Genomic DNA, 18808 nt, shown 5'->3' with positions numbered 1-18808 from the left:
AGGTCAGATCTCATCGGCGCAGTAATAAGGCATGGCATTATGTAATGCAATTAGTAGATAGGTTGTGTAACGAGTGTTTTAAACTCAAACATCTATCTTTGTTATTTCTTCATTTGGTTGACTCAATTTAGTAAAAAAAAAGTAGATGAGCTCGGGTCGGAACATCATGTGCAATCGCACATTAACGAGCCGCCTTGTTTGACTTTTAGTATCAAATTACCGCAAATTGAGTTCACCTGCTTGAAATTGTGAACAAGATAGAACTGTAGATCGCGCAAAATGCAGAAAGTCAAGGGCGTAAAAATCACTCGAAAAGTCGACAACGGTCCAGCGAAAAATTTGCTTAAAGACACACGTTTACAATAATCTTCGAGAGAAATTAAACAGTTTCAGAGTTTCAGTGACTTGCATGCTGAGTATAATAAGCCTAAAGGCTCTAAGATCCCCTAATGCACTCCGATATTTACTTGTTCATCTCATTTTGGAGGACAAGAAATCATGTGGTTAGACGAAACAAAATTACACAAAAATTGCATAAAAGGACCTATATAATTATATAATTGCTACAAACTTTGTTCAAGAGCAATTAAACATCAGCAAATTAATTGTGCACAAGAAACTGCGAGGAAATGTAAAAACTACGTCAAAGTGTACCATTTAAAAAGCTGATAAGCGACCTCAATACCAATTGTAATCGGTTGAAAGCTTTTTCATTTAGGTGAAAAACACCAGGTTTGGCTCAGTTGCTGTCTTTTGCACAGCTGATATGTTTCACCTTCACAATTGCGTTCATAAATGCAGAGTTTAGTGCGCAGACGGAAAGTTTGAAATTGCTATAATCAATTCAGTTGGATAAGAAGCTATTCTACAATTTATATTTTGTACAATGGTTGATGGATGCAAACATTGTTTAAAATACTTCATTCAGTCGGTAATAAAGTGCGAGTCGTCCCATGCTAAAGTAGGCCAGACTTCAGCTGCTATCATCTTCTATATTCCAATATACATTAAACTAATAGAGATATACAATACACGTCAAATTCAATCAAACTTTTGGTCTTTCACATTATACCCCCCTCCCCCACCCAGCTAATGGTCACATAACGTATAATCCAACAATCATGGTAATCAACAATAATGGAGTGCCTCTAATTTCGTGGGGGGGGGGGGGTATAATGTGAGCGACCCCAAATTTTAATATACTCTATCAAATAAATTTGCTCTTTCACTCTACGGATAATTGGGTAAAAGTTATGCACTACACGCCAGGGGTTGCTGAAGACATATATGAGTACATGATAATGATTGCTTCATTGCAAGTGCACTCACACTAAACTGAATTCACAATTGGAAATTGGACCAAAGCGCCGAACAAGTAACTTGAAAAATACAATTGCAATATTTGAAGAAAGTATCAACTATCGTATCCACAACTTTAATCACTAATACCAGCGCCATTGACGCCTGAAAATTTACAAATCAAATATATCGTACGGCTGCGAACATGGACTCTTTGCTAAATTGTTAACTGGATTTCAAATCATTAAATGAATCGTAATTATGAACCGAACATTTAACAGTTATTCAAATAATTCAAGGCCGTTTTAGGTTCCATAGAGTGACTGAGCACCACTGTTTTGGTACTTGTCCCACGCGTCATTTAACTCAATCATGATCATTTTGGAAATCTTTTCGTTTGCGGTTCCCACCTGTTTGTCAGGATGTGTTGCCAAAAGAGCCTTTCTCCACATTTTCTTCACATCACTAGGGGTAACCAACTGGTGCATCCCGCACTCTTCCCATGGTGATTCTGGCCACACAACTTTGTGCAAACTACAAAGCAGCCCTCGGATATTGCCTTCTTTTCCATCCACCCAATCTCGGATCTTGACCTCGTCTGGGTCCATGTATTGAGCCTGCTGCTGGTTTCTCAAGTCTTTCAAGGACTTTCCTCCACTTTCTGTTGCGGTACTGGAGACATTGAAGCCTCCGAGTAAATCCGCAAAGTCAGTTTTGTTTTGTTTGGGTGGAATGCCCGTTTTGGAGCCGCCTGAATTTCCGCCTGCGGAAGCGCTGCTTGGAGGAGGAATGTTCAAGTTGTAATTTGGTTTACTTTGATGGTAGGTAGAATGATTGGCTGTTGATTGTTGTTGACTTGTGGGCATTTGGTGTCTCGCTGCCGGGTTCGGACTCACTGATCGTGATCTGGCCGCAGACATTCCAAAACCAGCCTGTTGCTGCATCTGACCATTTGAGCTAGTATTTGATCTTCTGTGGGTTTCGGGTGTTGTTGGTTTTTGACTAGCAAAGGGATCTAGCGAACCAAACGGGTCCAGAGTACTACCATTACTTTGGGCATTATTTAGCCCAAGGTTCGCATTTACATTTGACACAGATCGATTGTACATTTGTTGACCTTGTGCATTACCTGATGGATTCCATTTGTTTGAAAACTGCTGATTGTAGTGGCCTGGTTGCGAACTGGGTTGGTTGACCACATCAGACCAGTCTCCCAGCAGGTTCGGAATCTCTTTTTGTGAAGCTGCAGGTCCAATAGGTGTTGTTGGCCTCGGAGGCGCCGATATCCCAACACTATCAAACTGCGATAAGAGCGATTCGGTTCCGAACAGGTCTGTCGTATTATCTTGCTGCTGACTGGGCTTCGCATTGCTGGAGCCGAAAGGATCGTCAGTGAATAAATTGAAGTTGGCTTCAGTACTTGCAGCAGCGTTTGAGAATGGGTCAAAGTTACCTGCAAAAGGATCTGCTGCTATCGTTTGCGCTTTGGGAGTTGCTTCATCGGCTCCAAAGTCGAGTAAGCTCGGAACATCCTCTGCTGCAGCGACATTAATGTAATCTTGCACGGGAGACGCCCGCGATGGTGAAGACGCGTCCGTTTCAGACGAAACCAAAAGCAAATGATCCTCATTGCTTGATGTCGTTTGGTTCAACTGGTTGTCAGCTGAGTTCTCAAGGCCATTACTGACATTGTTGAACGGAAAGCCATTTCCAAGATTTTCTGACGCTTTATTGCCTGACCCTGAACTTTTAAACTCAAAGCATTCATTTTCATGCGCTCTGTGGCTTCTCGGCTCAGGAGCACCGACTTGTTGGTAAATTTGGTTAAGTTCACTGTCGTCTTTGACAACTAAATATGGACTCAAGTCTTTATTCTTAAGAAATTCGTAGGAAAAGTTTTTCTTATGTCCCACTGTTGAGCTACGATCAGTTACTTCATAGTTTAAGCATGCATTAAACAAATCGGGATATCGGTCGGGTGTTTCCAGATAATCCAAATCAAATCGGCCAAATTTAATGGAGCAACTGTTCTCCGGCAAAAACCCAGAGTTGAATTGAAACTGGAACATTTTGAGGGAAATATTTTTTGCTTGCACTTTTCCGCCCAGGAGAGAACGGGCGTGATAGACAATGAAAGTGAGGTCGCCAGATAAATCGATCTCTAAAGGTATCATGACACAGTCGTCTCTGTTGTCGAAACCTGGAATGGCATCGTACTCCTGTGACGTAGTAAATACTCTGCTCTCATTTTGGTAGACTTCGCAAAACGGTTTGCAACCTGTTCTCTGGCTGTTGATTAATGGCACTGGTCTTAGGATTAGATTGGTAAACCTAACTACCTTCTGGTGAGGAATGATTTGGGAATGCTGCTCGGAGGAGTTGCAAACATCCGCAACGTACTCGATGTATCTTCTATGGGATGGTATAATGCCGGCTCCTGTTCTCCTAAGTGTGAACAAATGCAAACTCGGCCCTAAAGTTTGATACATATTGCAAAAAGCGAAAAACGCAGCCACTACTAATGCCGACTGAGCTTTACCATCTATGCAGTGAATAACAGCAATGTTCTTGGCATCCATTTTCAACCACTGTGACATGTTTTTGCAGATTATGAGCAAATTGTTCAAATTGGGACTCTTTTTGGCGGGCCAACCGCAATCAGAAACACGATTCTGAAATTTTTCGTGCCTGTATGTAGAGAGAGTTAAATTGTACAGTGCATATTTGCCCGAATGTTTGGCGTCCAAAAAAGCTTTAACATCGTCGATGTTATTCCGTACGGCTCCTTGTATTCCCTCTCGAGGATATGACATGACAAGTATTCGGGACGTAATGTAGGATATGTCGAGTTCACCTTTAGCGTAACTTGACATAGTTTCCATCATTTTGTTAGAAGTTTCTTTTACATTTGATAGAAAGCTAGCAGCCCCGCTTTTGAAAGAGCTAAACATTGCACCGGATGCATCGGATGTGGAACTTGAATTATTCGGAGGGCAATTGTGATTAACCTCGGGTCTATTTTCACTTGCAACAGGCTCTCGTTGAGGAGGGGGAGCAGTTGAAATCGGCGTCTGGGTTTCATGCATGGGGGAACTCGACGCACTTTTCTTCAGAAGAGACGACAAATTAATTTGCAAAGCTTCTGCAATCTCTTCAACTCTTTGAACAACATCGTTGATACTTGGTCTGTGACGTGGGTCCACCATAAGACAACCCTTGATTAAATCATGCAGCACTTCAAATTGTGGATCCTTATTTTCTAACGTGTAGTTTGCATTCAATATGCGTAACTTTGCCGAATCCTCGAACGGATGGGTACCAAAAGATAACAGATACAAGGTACAACCCAACGCCCACACATCTTGCTGTTTATCGATTGGAAAATTTTGATAGAGGTCTAACATTTCTGGTGTTCGATACATTGGAGTGGTATGACAAACTATTTCATCTTCTACTTGGGACCGTCTAAGAGCTGTCCACGAATAATCCGGGTGGTATTCCTCGGTTGTTGCGCTCCCAAAGTCGCACAATTTCAGAATTCCTCTACTACTAATAAGAACGTTTTCCAGTTTCAGATCTCGATGGATTATTGGAGGATTCTGGCAATGCATATGTTGAACAGCTCGTGCGATTTGGTAAAAATAACTGATAACCTCATCTCTGGACAACTTAGACTTGGCTGCAAGAACATCAGTTAGCCTGCCCCGGGGACAATATTCCATGACAACAATATATTCCATACCACCCGAAACATTATTCTGGCTCGATGCAGCTGTGACAAAACGTATAATATTCGGGTGTCCAGATAGTTTCTTTAAAAAACTGATCTCTTGTTCAACTTCTTTTTTCTTTTCGTTATCATGCGCAAGCAGCCGTTTTACAGCAAACACTTTATTGCTGGCTGTATCTGCTGCTTCAAATACAACAGCAAAGCCGCCTTCAGCAACTACCCGTTTAACTCGCAAGTTATAGTTGCCCAATTCTAAAGTACTCCCAACCAAATCATTGTTCCCTCCAGGAGAGGAAGCACCGAATTGTGAGTTGGCCCCTGCAAGGTATCCCAAAGCGGATTTCAACATGGGACTCTATAAAACAAATTTGTATATGGCAACGACCTCAGTACCAATAAACATAACCGACAAAACGTCGGAAAAATTGCTCTCGAACGACTAGTGGGAGCTCTAAATGAATTGCAGCCTGCTTCAGTCGGGGGGAGAGGGAGCCTAAAAGGGACTAAGATGTTCAATAGTGGGCTTCAAATAACCACAGAGGTTAACATATACCACTATTAGGACTTAGAGTAAAAAATGACACCAGTTTCGGTGCACTTTTCAGTTGACTTTTAGTATTAAATTAACGCCAATTGAGTTCAGCTTCTTGAAATTGTGATTGAGAGAGAATTTTAGATCACGCGAAACGCAAAAAGTCAAGGGCGTAAAAGTCACTCGAAATGTCAAAATTGTCAAGCAAAAATTTTGCGTAAAAAGACACACACGTTTACAATAATTGCTATTAACTTCGTTCATGAGAAATTAATCACAGCTATAAACATAACCGACTAACGTCGGGCGCATTGCCCTAGGTTTATTGAGGCTGGCTTTAAATTAATTGACGGGGCGTGGGGTGAGCGGGAGGGGGGTCAAGCACGCTGGGTTACAGGTGCAACGATGTACAGGGACTGGAGGGGGGTTGGTGCTCAAGTGGGGGAGGGAAGAGGGATCAAACTCAAGGAACCGCCCTTCACACCACAAATTTATATCTCAAAACAGTTTCGGTTAATCACATACTTAATTAAGCCTCGAAAGACGGAAAGCTCTACGCGAACAAACTTAATTTACTCCGGGCGTTGACTGTCTATCTCGTTTTTGAGGACGAAAAAATGTAATACAGGCTTCAGGGATTATTATGCCCATTGGTTCGCAACCAAATGTTGTGTTTAATGAATTTTAGTTTAAGTTTTTGAGCTTTCCACTGGGGTTGCATGAGCCACAGTAGCAGTTTATTATCCACGTACATGATTCCCTTTCGCTGTATTTCTCAAAGTATTTACAGTACAAAAAAGTGAGATCTTTCTTGGATATTTCATGCATTTGTTTTCCAACTGCTCTTGATATTATATTCACAAGGAACGCGGTTCTGATAAAGAAGTCTGAATTTGTTTTCTTAAGGCGGGTCTTTGGGACAACCAACTCACTTCTGTCACCTTGTCGCGTGTTGGTCGCATTTGGTTGAAAGAAATCGCTGATATTGATATTATAGTTGCCTCTAGAAATTGATATGAGCAATAGGATGCCGTGCATTACAATATATATCTTAAAATTAGTGTTCCAATCATTCAAAATCCAATTAAAGCTTTCCGCTGAACTTTTCAAGATCCTTCATTTCAGTCTTGTTTGCACACCAAAGCTGGCAAACGTAGCTTATTATATTACCTTACAACATAGCCCGCATATCAATTAATTTTTGTTTTTACATTAGACACTGTAGAGTCGTTTCGTTTCAGGAAATAGTACGCTTTCCAGGCTTTTGAGCACCGGTTTTCACAATTAGATTTCCAGGTAAGTTTGGTTGATCTTACCACACCTAAATTTTCTGACTCTAGTTGTTCGCCATTCAGCCTAAGATTATAGTTGCAGTCAACATGCAGTATAAAGTAGATAAAAGCGGTTTGATCTATTGTTCAATTGGAGTTGCGCACCAGAAGACCACATTTGAAGAAGATTTGATAGAATAAGTTTGAAGAAAAGAGAAAAAGATAACTATCATTAGCATACAAATGAACAGTCAGAGAAAAATGTTCAAATTCAAGTTTTAGAGCGTAAGATGAAAAATTGCATAAAAAGACCAAAAGTTTAATTGCATAATCATTCAATTGCGCTGATTGATTGAAATCAAAAACGGATAGCAAAGATCCACATATTTTTATTTGTAACATATTGAAACAGTCACCGTTCAGCAACCTCTGAGGAGCAATCTGAAAAGAACATTTAGCCTCCCAAAACTGCACACAAACAGCATGTGAGAAAAGAGTAGGTAGGAGCAAGGAGGTATAATGTGAGGATTGCAATTAACGGTATCATGCAGCATATCAACAAATTACAAAAGAATAATACCAAGGTTTTGCTCTCAATGCGTCTCTGAGCAAAGGTCATAAAACAGCGCAAAAACAAAGAAAATCACTGAAAGGTGTAATGATGTTACAATTTGCACTACTAACAAAGACGAGTTTGAAGAAAGCGAACTCATTGCATAAAAATCTGATCTCTCCCCCCCCCCAGCTTAGTGGGCGAAAATTACTAATAACCCCAAGACGCACGTGCCATACTTTTACATGATGATTTACTACTGTGTAATGGCAACTGGGGGGACACAAACTGAAAAGCTCCAAAAATCTTTTCTTTTTAGAAAAGACGAAGTATTTTTGATGTTAATGGTATCTATCAGAAACCAACAGATACTAAATTTGTTTTGAAATATAGAGATTGTGCGTAAATTGAGTGCAAGAAAGGCATCACTTCCATTATAGTCGCCACTGCTTAATGGTCATGTAGCACATAGACCATACTATTATAGTAATTAGTCATAATGAGGGATGCATAATAGGAAATACCCAAAATTTTAGAGACAAGCAATTATGAATAATAATAAACATTGAATAAATACTGTCGAAAAACGGATCTATTATGTTCCAGCCCTCAGTGCTCTCCAAGCCTCGTTACAAATTACCTAATGTAATCTAGCAGGTTAGTATGTAAAAGCTAAACACGTGCGTCTGGGTGCGTAAAAGATATATCCCCACTTAACTGGAGGTGGGGCAAGTCGAAACAGAATAATTCCAAAAATTGACTGGATATTGTTGTTGTTGTTGTTGTTGGGGATTCTCAGCGGGTTTGCTGCAGGGCTGATTTATGCCCAGTCGTCAGTTGTTAAAATAGAGTCCATTTATTTCTGCATACATGGCAGTCGCAAAAGGTTTGCCAAGTGCAGACGTTCTTATCGCAAACTCGTTTATTGACAAACTCCCACATTAGGTTTATCAGTCTCTTCTTGAGTCCGTAAGGTCTACTGAATTCAACATATTTCTCTAATCGGTTTGCGAGTCTGCAGTTTCGGAAGGTGAATTCACTTCTAGCTTTTTCCGTTCTTGTTTTTTGTAGCCGAAAGACTTCCTTTGTGCGTCCATTGGCGCTGGTGAGGTCAGGTAGTTCGATGCAGTGTGAGCTTTCATTCATGACTTTCGCAAGAAGAAGTAGGTCGTTCACTTGGAGAAACATAGGCAAGGGGAGAATGTTGAGCCGCCGAAGTTGACTGATATAATCCACTCCTTTGTTTCCCCTGATCCATTTCACTGCTTTCTTCTGAAAGCGTTCGAGGTTTTGTAGCTCGCTTCGTGATGGGTTTATGCAGGTGAAGCCGTACAGCAAAACGGGCAGGATTAGTGATTTGTAAAGCCCAAGTTTGATGAGTGGTTTAACTTGTACTGCGACGTTTCGTCTGAGGAGGTACAGTACTTTGTTAGCTTTCCTGACTCGCTCTTCTGTATGTTTACTCCAGCTCAGGTCTTCTTTGATGTGAATTCCCAAGTCTTTTAATGTATCTGCATTTGACCCACGTTGCAATGCTGTCTAGGTCTTCCTGGATGGTCCAATGATCTTTTCCAATCGCGAGGATTTTCAGGTCGTCTGCGAAGATGAATGGGTCTGAGAACTTCAGCGCGTCCGGTAAGTCGTTGATGAAGATGCAAAACAGGAGCGGGCCTAGTAGTGAGCCCTGAGGCACTCCACTAGTAACGTCTCGAACACCGGAACATGTGTTATCGATTCTGAAGAACTGTTTCCGGTTGCTTAGGTAGTCCATGAGAACTTGTAGGAGACATCCTCCTACCCCAATATTTGCAACCTTTTTTAATAGCTCGAAATGAGGTACTTTATCGAAGGCTTTCGAGAAGTCCGCGTAGAACGCAATAATTTCTGAGTTTGGATCGTTATCGAGTGCGTTGTGGATTTTTTCAGAAACGTAATCATGTTTGTAAAAACAGACCGATTTTTAACAAATCCATGCTGGTGCTTTGTCAAGAAAGAGGCAAAGTGGTCGTAAAGAGCCACGTAGATGCACTTTTCCAGGATTTTACTTTCTATGTCCAGTAGGGACACTGGACGGTAGTTTTGTACGTAGCTACTGTTTCCCTTCTTGTGGACAGCGGCTGTCTTCCATGTGTCAGGCATCCTTTTTTGCTTCTTTATCACCTTTAGAAGCTTATTTAGGACGACCGAAATTTGTCGTGACGTTTTCTTGAAGAAGGCCGGAGGCAGTCCATTTGGGCCCCTGGATTTAGTAATGTCCAATTCGGACACGAAGGAATGTATGGTTTCAACCGATATGTTGAAGTTTGTCAATGTAGAATTTTTCGTTTCGATGTCAGAAATGCTGAATGGTTGTTTTGGAGAGAAAACTGAATGGAAGAACTCGTTCATAATGTCGACTTGTTCGTGGACAATGGTGCTCACTTTATCTTCACTCACGATTTGCTTCGGAAGGGTGGGAGGTTTATTGAGACTTTTCAGGTGTTTGAATATAACGTCGGTGTTTCTTGTGGACATTAAATTCTCCTGGTAGTCTTTCCTGTCTGCCTCGGCTGATTCGGTTACCAAATTCTCCAGCCTCATGACTGCTGCTTTCCGATAACTCGTTGGTTTCCTTTCAAGGAGCCTTTTCTGCGTTTTCAGTTTTTTCATAAGATTTGACGTGAATGCAGAGATCCATGGAGGGAGGCTTTGGCGATGTCTGGTTCTTCGAGGTACATATGTCTCAACCACTTTGTCGACATATTGGTAGAAATCTTCGCACATTTTGTTGACGTTTGTATGGCAAATAAGTTGGAACGGTTTCTCTTTAAGAAATTTATTCATTCCATTGTAGTCAGCATTCCCAAAACTCCTGATTGATTGGAGTACGGATTTCGGTTCAGTTACTGGGCATTCGATCGAAAGATGGATCGCATCGTGATCAGTGCAGTCGTATGTCCTAGGGAAGGACTGATCCTTTTCGGCAAAGGGAAAACAGTTGCGATAGAAGGCCACGTCAAGGGTGTTATTTGAACAGGTCGGAAAGTCAATGGCTTGTCTGAACAGAGCTTCGTCAAAGATTTCGATGATTTCGTTTTCTTCTTCATTAGATCTGCTCGCCGTTTTCCAGTTTGCATCCGGGAAGTTCAGGTCGCCACCAGCAACCAACAGAATGCAGTGGCAAAATTGTTTTGAGATAACAAAAAAATTGGAATTTTTGAAATAGCAAAACAATGGTATGAACCACTCAATGCGCGGAGCACTCAGCACCCACAAAGAAACATCACAGCAGCGTACTTAAATTTAACAGAAACACGCACAGTGTTCTAATTCTAATTTTACAGCAATATGGTGGACTCTAGAAAGCCGCGTTGAATTAATCTATACTAATTAAGTGTCTAGACTTCCCTTCCGTGCAACAAAACTCGGGTCTTTCCCATTATAGCCCCCAAGCTTAGTGGTCAGATAACCTATAGCCCCCAAACATGGTAATTATACCATAATGGGGTTTTATAAACATGTTACAGGTTTTTGTACCACGGCAGACTCTGAAACAGATAATGGCGATGCGTAGGAGTGCGAAACTTATTTTGGTTCGAAAGTATGTTATAGCGTCCGAGTATGGTTTGTCTTTTTTCGGAGAGTTCTTTGCTAGTTGCTTTATAACGCACGTTCCAGACAGCCTTGTGGCCCATTGCAAGTAAAGACGTTTGTTGTTGTTGCTGTGGTCGGGAGTTCACAGCCACAGCTGCGGGGACACTGTCCATGTCGTAATGGTTAAAACAATGTGCATTGGTTTCTGCAGCTGTTGCAATCACAACAATTTTTCCACGTGCAGCTATTTTATTCACAAGCAATAATGTGTGAACAGATCGGCATGATGGCAGCTCTAATAAATTAACAATCTCAGCAGCATCCTGCATGCTTGCAATTAATAACAAACACTAGAAATTCAAAAGATTACGTCTATTTTGTACATTTTATATGTGCATTCCACTCGGTAGATAGGTGGCATAAGAAGCCAAAAGAATTATGTGGCATCTGTGAATACTTCTTAAATCTAATTCACGTTCTCTTTTTTACAAAAAATAAAATTCAATTGAATGCAGAGGGACTCTTACCAACAGATATTGAAAAACTGTTAGGATCACTCAGAGTGACATTTTATCACTTTTAATCTTTTCACAATTTTTGCAAAAATAAATTAAAAATTGTTTGGTTGATAAAACTTGGTGACAAGAATAATCATTCAAATGAATCAAACTATACTAATATTTTAAATTTGTCTATTTTTTACGACCAAAAAATGATCGCGGTCAATGTCTCAAATTATTAATAGAAATCAGAAACGGACGCCAGCTGAAGAAACTCGATATCTGCCACAACAACTGTCCCTTGAAATTTGTCTAAGTTTTTATTTACCTAAAGTGCAACCTACGATACATCTGCGGTTTTACCAAACAAATTGAACGTCTTCAAAAGCGAGCCTTCATTTTAACTGGAAAAAATTAAAAACAAATTTCTCTGAAAAATCACATAAGTTGCCACAACCACTCTTCAATGCAGCTAAATAACAATTCCTAAATTATGTCAAATGTTCAAATATACAAATGAACATCAATTAGATTTCGCACATGAATAAATAAACATCGAACTGTAAATGTCGAATTGATTTTGCGAAAAACTGTAATAACAATCACATCATTCTGATTTTTTTGTTTCGATTACCCACAAATGAAGTTTTTTCAAAACAAGCGGTGCACAGTTTTCAGCATAAGCTCTTAACGAAAGAAATAAAATTGTTAGGAACGAGGCTGTAAATTGATCGATGAAAAGTTGAAGAAGATAGAGAGATTCTCAGGAAAGATATGAAAAATATTACCATCCATTCTGAACAACGTTAGAAAGCAAATGAGATATCATTCCAAATTTATTGATAGCAGACATAACAGCAACTGGGCGAGGCTGTCTAAGAGACAGGACAAGCCTTTAAAGAATGGAATGCATAATGTTGTTATATTGGACGGTGTTGACCTGCCGGAATTTTTTATGGACGTCTTATAATTAGATTCAAAGCATCCCATCCAAGACAAATTTAATGAACTGAATTTCCTTGTGGACAAAGACAGAATTGTTTGTAATTTATAGAAAAACAACATCGACGGTGAAAGAGAATTGTCAGCCAAATGGTTTGACGACAATTTAAGTGAGACACTAATGGATTGAGGTTTTAAAAAAGTTCATGATTTTTGATGGATTAAATGCTACTAGCTCTACCGTTCGATAGAGGGCGTAGTTTTTGTAAGATGAAAGAGATATCATTTTCGGTAAAAGATAAACTAAATGAAACCATTAGTGATAGTTAGTTTGATGCTCGCAATGTAAAAATAACAAATAACCATGAAAACTGCGAAACAGATAAACAGTTGTTTGCATCAGTTAATGGAACAGAAATAATCAAGTAAAAAAAACAAAGACTTAAGACAACTGGATCACAATCGTTCAGGCTTTATGGACTTGGTTAAGTATAACAAATGGTCGTCCGCTTAGGCCTGTTCTGTCACTATCCGGTAGCATTTACGAGAAACTAAAACAATTTCTTTGACCCTGTTTCCATAGCTTACCAGTTGCAAAAAAATGAGACTAACTCGAAATATGCTAGAGCCGCTTTAGATGCAGCTATTGGTGGAGGATGAGCTATTAGTGTCTCTCGATGTTTAAAAGCTTGTAAAACAATGTTCCGGATCAGGAAGTAGTTGAATTTTTAAAGAAAAACTTTACTCCAGTGACGAGTTTCATGAGATTCCGAGGTCCTCTATGAAGAGCCTTTTGAGAATAGCAGTAACGAAAATTCATTTTAAGTGAGGACTATTTTGTTTTTTTTTTTAATTTTTTGAATTTTATATTATTGCTTTCCACACTAGAAAATTTTTGAGATATAGATTATAATATCAACATTCATTTGACTTTTTATCCATGAAATTAATTCCTTAATTAAATTGTACCTAAATATTCAGGTATTCTTCAATAAAGTAAAATTCCTCCATCCCAATTCCCTTAAAGACTGTTAACAAAAATAAAAGAAACAAAGATTTTCAATTAAGTTAAAAAGTCAAACGATTGTTGTTTTTTTGAAGTAAAAGAAAAGGTAAAAACTTTTTTCTGAAAAAAAAACATTTCAAAAGAAAATTTTTTAAAAAAAATATTTCAAATATTATTAATGCGCAAAAGTTTTGAAAGACGTTTTGTTGAAAAATGAAACCACCTGTTGCTGTAAATTAGCAATTGGTTTGTTTCAATGTGATCATTTACTCTTTCTTAATACAAAATCTAGACTCAAGTTTTTTTGTACAAGGACCATCTCACATAATCATTCCTTTGCAATTCTCAAGTCTTCTTGAAATTCATGATTGTTACCTCGAAGTATATCTTCAGACTATCAAATTACAAAAAAAATCACCAACCTTCCTGTTATAATTGGAGAGAATTGCACGTAAGTTAATCGTTCTTTCAATACAAAAGAAATTTACTCTGGGATATATTTTCAACAACGCTGCAATAAAGCGAATTAAAGTAAATGAATACAAATTCAGCTTTCACAGTACGGTTTTGACAAATCTAAAGTTCAATTACCTGAAATACCCTTCCGTTACTTGAAACGTGAATTGCGAGAACTTAGAGTTGTTAGCGCAGGCAGAGTTGTAGTATAGTATCAATTGATAGGACCAATGGTTGTATAGCCTACGTTACAAAATGGAATGCAATCAACTTCAACGAAGACAATCTGCCTTTCCCGAATTATCTTCTCTAGATTCACTATTTTTGTGAGTTATAGAAAAACAACATCAACGGTGAAAGAAAATTGTCAGCAAAACGGTTTTCCGACAATTTAAGTGAGACACCAATGGATTGAGTGTTTAAAAAAGTTCAAGGTTTTTAAAATATTAAAAACTCTAGCTCTACCGTTCGATAGAGGGCTTAGTTTTTGTAAGATGAAAGAGATAGCATATTGGGTAAAAGATAAACTAAATGAAACCTTTACTGATAGTTAGTTTGAGGCTTGCGATGGAATAATGACAATCTAACCATGAAAACAGCGAAACAGATAAACATTAGTTTGCATCAATTAATAAAACAGAGATAAATAAGTAAAAAATTATATAACTAAGACTCACGACAACTGGATCACAATCGGTCAGGTTTTATGGACTTGGTTAAGTACAACAAATGATCGTCCGCTTAGGCCTGTTCTGTCACTATCCCGTAGCATTTACGAGAAACTCAAACAGTTTCTGTGACCCTGTTTCCATAGCTTACCATTTGCAAATATTGAGACTAAATCGAAATATGCTAGATGCAGCTATTGGTGGAGGATGAGCTATTAGTATCTCTCGATGTTAAAAGCTGGTAAAACAATGTTCCGGATCATGAAGTAGTTGAATTTGTTTAAAAAAACTTTACTCCAGTGACGAGTTTTATGAGATTCCGAGGGCATCTATGACGAGCCTTTTGAGAATAGCAGTAACGAAAATTCAATTTAAGTGACGACAATTTTGTTTTTTTTTTAAATTTTTTTGAATTTTATATTATTTCTTTCCACACTGGAAAATTTATGAGATATAGATTATATTATCCATTCATTTGCTTTTTTATTCATGAAATTAATTTCCTAATTATTTTGTACCTAAATATTCAGGTATTTTTCATTAAAGTAATATTCCTCCATCCCAGTTCCCTTGGTGACTCTGTTATTAAAAATGAAAATAAAAACAAAGAATTTCAACCAAGGTAAAAAGTCAAATGATTGTTGTTTTTTGAAGTAAACGAAAAGGTCAAAATTTTGTTCTGGAATAAAGTGTTTCACTCTTTTAATGCACGAAAGATTTGAAAAACTTTTTTTTGAAAAAGGAAATCACATATTGCGCATATTAGCAATCAATTCCTTTAAATGTGATAAATTACTCTTTCATAAAACAAAAACTAGACTGAAGTTCCTTTGTACGGGAAGCTTCTCACATAATCATTCCTTTGCAATCATCCCGTCTTCCTGAAATTCACGGATGATAATTTAAGGTATATCTTCAGACTATCAAATACCAATAAAATCATCATCCCGCCTGTAATAATTGGAGAGAATTGCATGTAAGTTAAACGTTCTTTCAATAAAAAAGAAGTTTACAACGCTGCAATAAATCGAATTAAAGTCGAAATGAATACAAAGTCCGCTTTCACAGTACGGTCTTGAAAAATCTAAAGTTTAATTACCTGAAATACCCTTCCATTACTTGAAATGTGAATTGCGAGAACTTAGAGTTGTTAGCGGAGGAAGAGCTGTAGTATAGTATCAATTGATAGAACCATTTATTGTAGAGCCTACGTTACAAAATGGAATGCAATCAATTTCAACGAAAACAATCTGCCTTTCCCGAATTATCTTTTCTAGATTCACCATTTTCGTGAGTTATAGAAAAACAACATCAACGGTGAAAGAAAATTGTCAGCAAAATGGTTTGCCGACAATTTAAATGAGACACCAATGGATTGAGGGTTTAAAAAGTTCATGGTTTTTAAAATGTTAAAAAATCTAGCTCTACCGTTCGATAGAGGGCTTAGTTTTTGTAAAATGAAAGAGATATCATATTGGGTAAAAGATAAACTAAATGAAACCTTTACTGATAGTTAGTTTGAGGCTTGCGTTGGAAAATTGACAATCTAACCATGAAAACTGCGAAACAGATAAACATTAGTTTGCATCAATTAATAAAACAGAGATAAATAAGTAAAAAATTATATAACTAAGACTCACGACAACTGGATCACAATCGTTCAGGTTTTATGGACTTGGTTAAGTATAACAAATGATCGTTCGCTTAGCCTGTTCTGTCACTATCCCGTAGCATTTACGAGAAACTCAAACAATTTCTGTGACCCTGTTTCCACAGCTCACCAGTTGCACATATTGAGACTAAATCGAAATATGCTAGAGCCGCTTTAGATGCAGCTATTGGTGGAGGATGAGCTATTAGTGTCTCTCGATGTTTAAAAGCTTGTAAAACAATGTTCCGGATCAGGAAGTAGTTGAATTTTTTAAAAAAACTTTACTCCAGTGACGAGTTTCATGAGATTCCGAGGTCCTCTATGAAGAGCCTTTTGAGAATAGCAGTAACGAAAATTCATTTTAAGTGAGGACTATTTTGTTTTTTTTTTTAATTTTTTTGAATTTTATATTATTGCTTTCCACACTGGAAAATTTTCTTTAAAGTAATATTCCTCCATCCCAGTTCCCTTAGTGACTCTGTTATCAAAAATGAGAATAAAAACAAAGAATTTCAACCAAGGTAAAAAGTCAAATGATTGTTGTTTCTTAAAGTAAACGAAAAGGTCAAAATTTTGTTCTGAAATAAAGTGTTTCACTCTTTTATTGCACAAAAGATTTGAAAGACTTTTGTTGAAAAATGAAACCAGATATTGCGCAAATAAGCAATCAATTCCTTTCAATGTGATCAATTACTCTTTCATAAAACAAAAAAACTAGACTGAAGTTCCTTCGTACGGGAAGCATCTCGCATAATCATTCCTTTGCAATCCTCACATCTTCTTGAAATTCATGGATGATACTTTGAAGTATATCTTCAGACTATCAAATACCAATAAAATCATCAACACGTCTGTTATAATTGGAGAGAATTGCATGTAAGTTAAACGTTCTTTCAATAAAAAAGAAGTTTACTCAGAAATATAACTTCAACAACGCTGCAATTAAACGAATTAAAGTTGAAATTAACGCAAGTTTATCTTTCACAGTTTGGTTTTGAAAAAACTAAAATATAATTACCTGAAAAACCCTTTCATTACTTGAAATGTGAATTGCGAGAACTTAGAGTTGTTAGCGGAAGCAGAGCTGTAGTATAGTATCAATTGATATAACCAATTATTGTAGTGCCTACGTTACAAAAATGAATGCAATTAATTTCAACGAAGACATTCTGCTTTTACCGAGTCATCTTTATAGGACCAGTACTTTCGTGATTTATAGAAAAACATCAAGGACTGTGAAAGAGAATTGTCAGCAAAATGGTTTTCCCACAATTTAAGTGAGACACCAATCGATTGAGGGTTTAAAAAAGTTCATGGTTTTTGAAAGATTAAGGGCTAATAGCCTAACCGTTCGATAGAGGGCTTAGTTTTTGTAAGATGAAAGAGATATCATTTTTGGTAAAAGATAAACTAAGTGAAACCGTTAGTGATAGTTAGTTTGATGCTCGCAATGGAAAAATGACAATCTAACCTTGAAAACTGCGAAACAGATAAACAGTTGTTTGCATCAGTTAAGGGAACAGAGATAATTAGGTTAAAAAAAACAAAGACTTACGACAACTGGATCACAATCAATCAGGTTTTATGGACTTGGTTTAGTATAACAAATGATCGTCTGCTTAACCCTGTTCTGTCACTATCCGGTAACATTTACGAGAAACTCAAACAATTTCTGTGACCCTGTTTCCATAGCTTGTCAGTGGCAAAAAAATGAGACTAACTCCAAATATGGTAGAGATGCTTTAGATGCTGCTATTTGTAGAGGATGAGCTATTAATATCTCTCGATGTTAAAAGCTTGTAAACCAATGTTCTGGATCAGGAGGTAGTTGAATTTTTGTTTCAGAAACTTTACTCCAGTGAAGAGTTTCATGAGATTCCTAGGACATCTATGAATAGCCTTTTGAGACTAGCAGTAACGAAGGTTCACTTTAAGTGAGGACTATTTTGTGTTTTTTAATTTTTCATGAATTTTAAATTATTGCTTTCAACATTGGAAAATTTGTGAGATATAGATTATATTTTCAACATTCATTTGCCTTTTTTTTCATGAAATTAATTTCTTAATTAAATTGTACCTAAATATTCAGGTATTCTTCAATAAAGTAAAATTCCTCCATCCCACTTCCCTTAGTGACTCTGTTATCAAAAATGAAAATAAAAATAAAGAATTTCAACCAAGGTAAAAAGTCAAATGGTTGTTGTTTTTTGAAGTAAACGAAAAAGTCAGAATTTTGTTCTGAAACAAAGCGTTTCACTCTTTTAATGCACAAAAGATTTGAAAAAATTTTTTGTGAAAAAGGAAACCACATATTGCGCAAATTAGCAATCAATTCCTTTAAATGTGATAAATTACTCTTTCACAAAACAAAAACTAGACTGAATTTCCTTTGTACGGGAAGCATCTCACATAATGATTCCTTTGCAATTCTCACGTCTTCCTGAAATTCATGGATGATACTTTGAAGTATATCTTCAGACTATCAAATACCAATAAAATAATCAACCCGCCTGTTATAGTTGGAGAGAATTCCAATAAGTTAAACGTTCGTTCAATAAAAAAGAAATTTATTCAGAAATATAACTTCAACAACGCTGCAATTAAGCGAACTAAAGTTGAAATGAACG

General features: G+C 37.5%; 2 protein-coding genes across 3 annotated transcripts in view; both read right to left on the bottom strand.

Moving 5' to 3' along the window:
* LOC142341852 (heterogeneous nuclear ribonucleoprotein H-like) overlaps window positions 1–18808 on the bottom strand; it is a 567627-nt gene that overhangs the window by 174277 nt on the left and 374542 nt on the right. The window lies entirely within an intron of this gene.
* Window positions 1146–5426, bottom strand: LOC142341840 (cyclin-G-associated kinase-like). The gene has a single exon (XM_075393100.1). It carries the CDS (start codon window positions 5376–5378, stop codon window positions 1605–1607), a length of 3774 nt encoding a protein of 1257 aa, XP_075249215.1. The 5' UTR covers window positions 5379–5426; the 3' UTR covers window positions 1146–1604.

Source organism: Convolutriloba macropyga, chromosome 6 (assembly GCF_964194025.1).
Source record: "Convolutriloba macropyga chromosome 6, txConMacr16.3, whole genome shotgun sequence".
Classification (NCBI taxonomy): domain Eukaryota; kingdom Metazoa; phylum Xenacoelomorpha; order Acoela; family Convolutidae; genus Convolutriloba; species Convolutriloba macropyga.
The sequence above is the reverse complement of the archived record's forward strand: the minus strand, read 5'-3'. Positions and strand labels throughout refer to the sequence as shown.

Bases quoted from the DNA above. Each gene is read 5' to 3' on its own strand.
- LOC142341840 (XM_075393100.1), bottom strand. From the start codon at position 5,378: ATGTTGAAATCCGCTTTGGGATACCTTGCAGGGGCCAACTCACAATTC.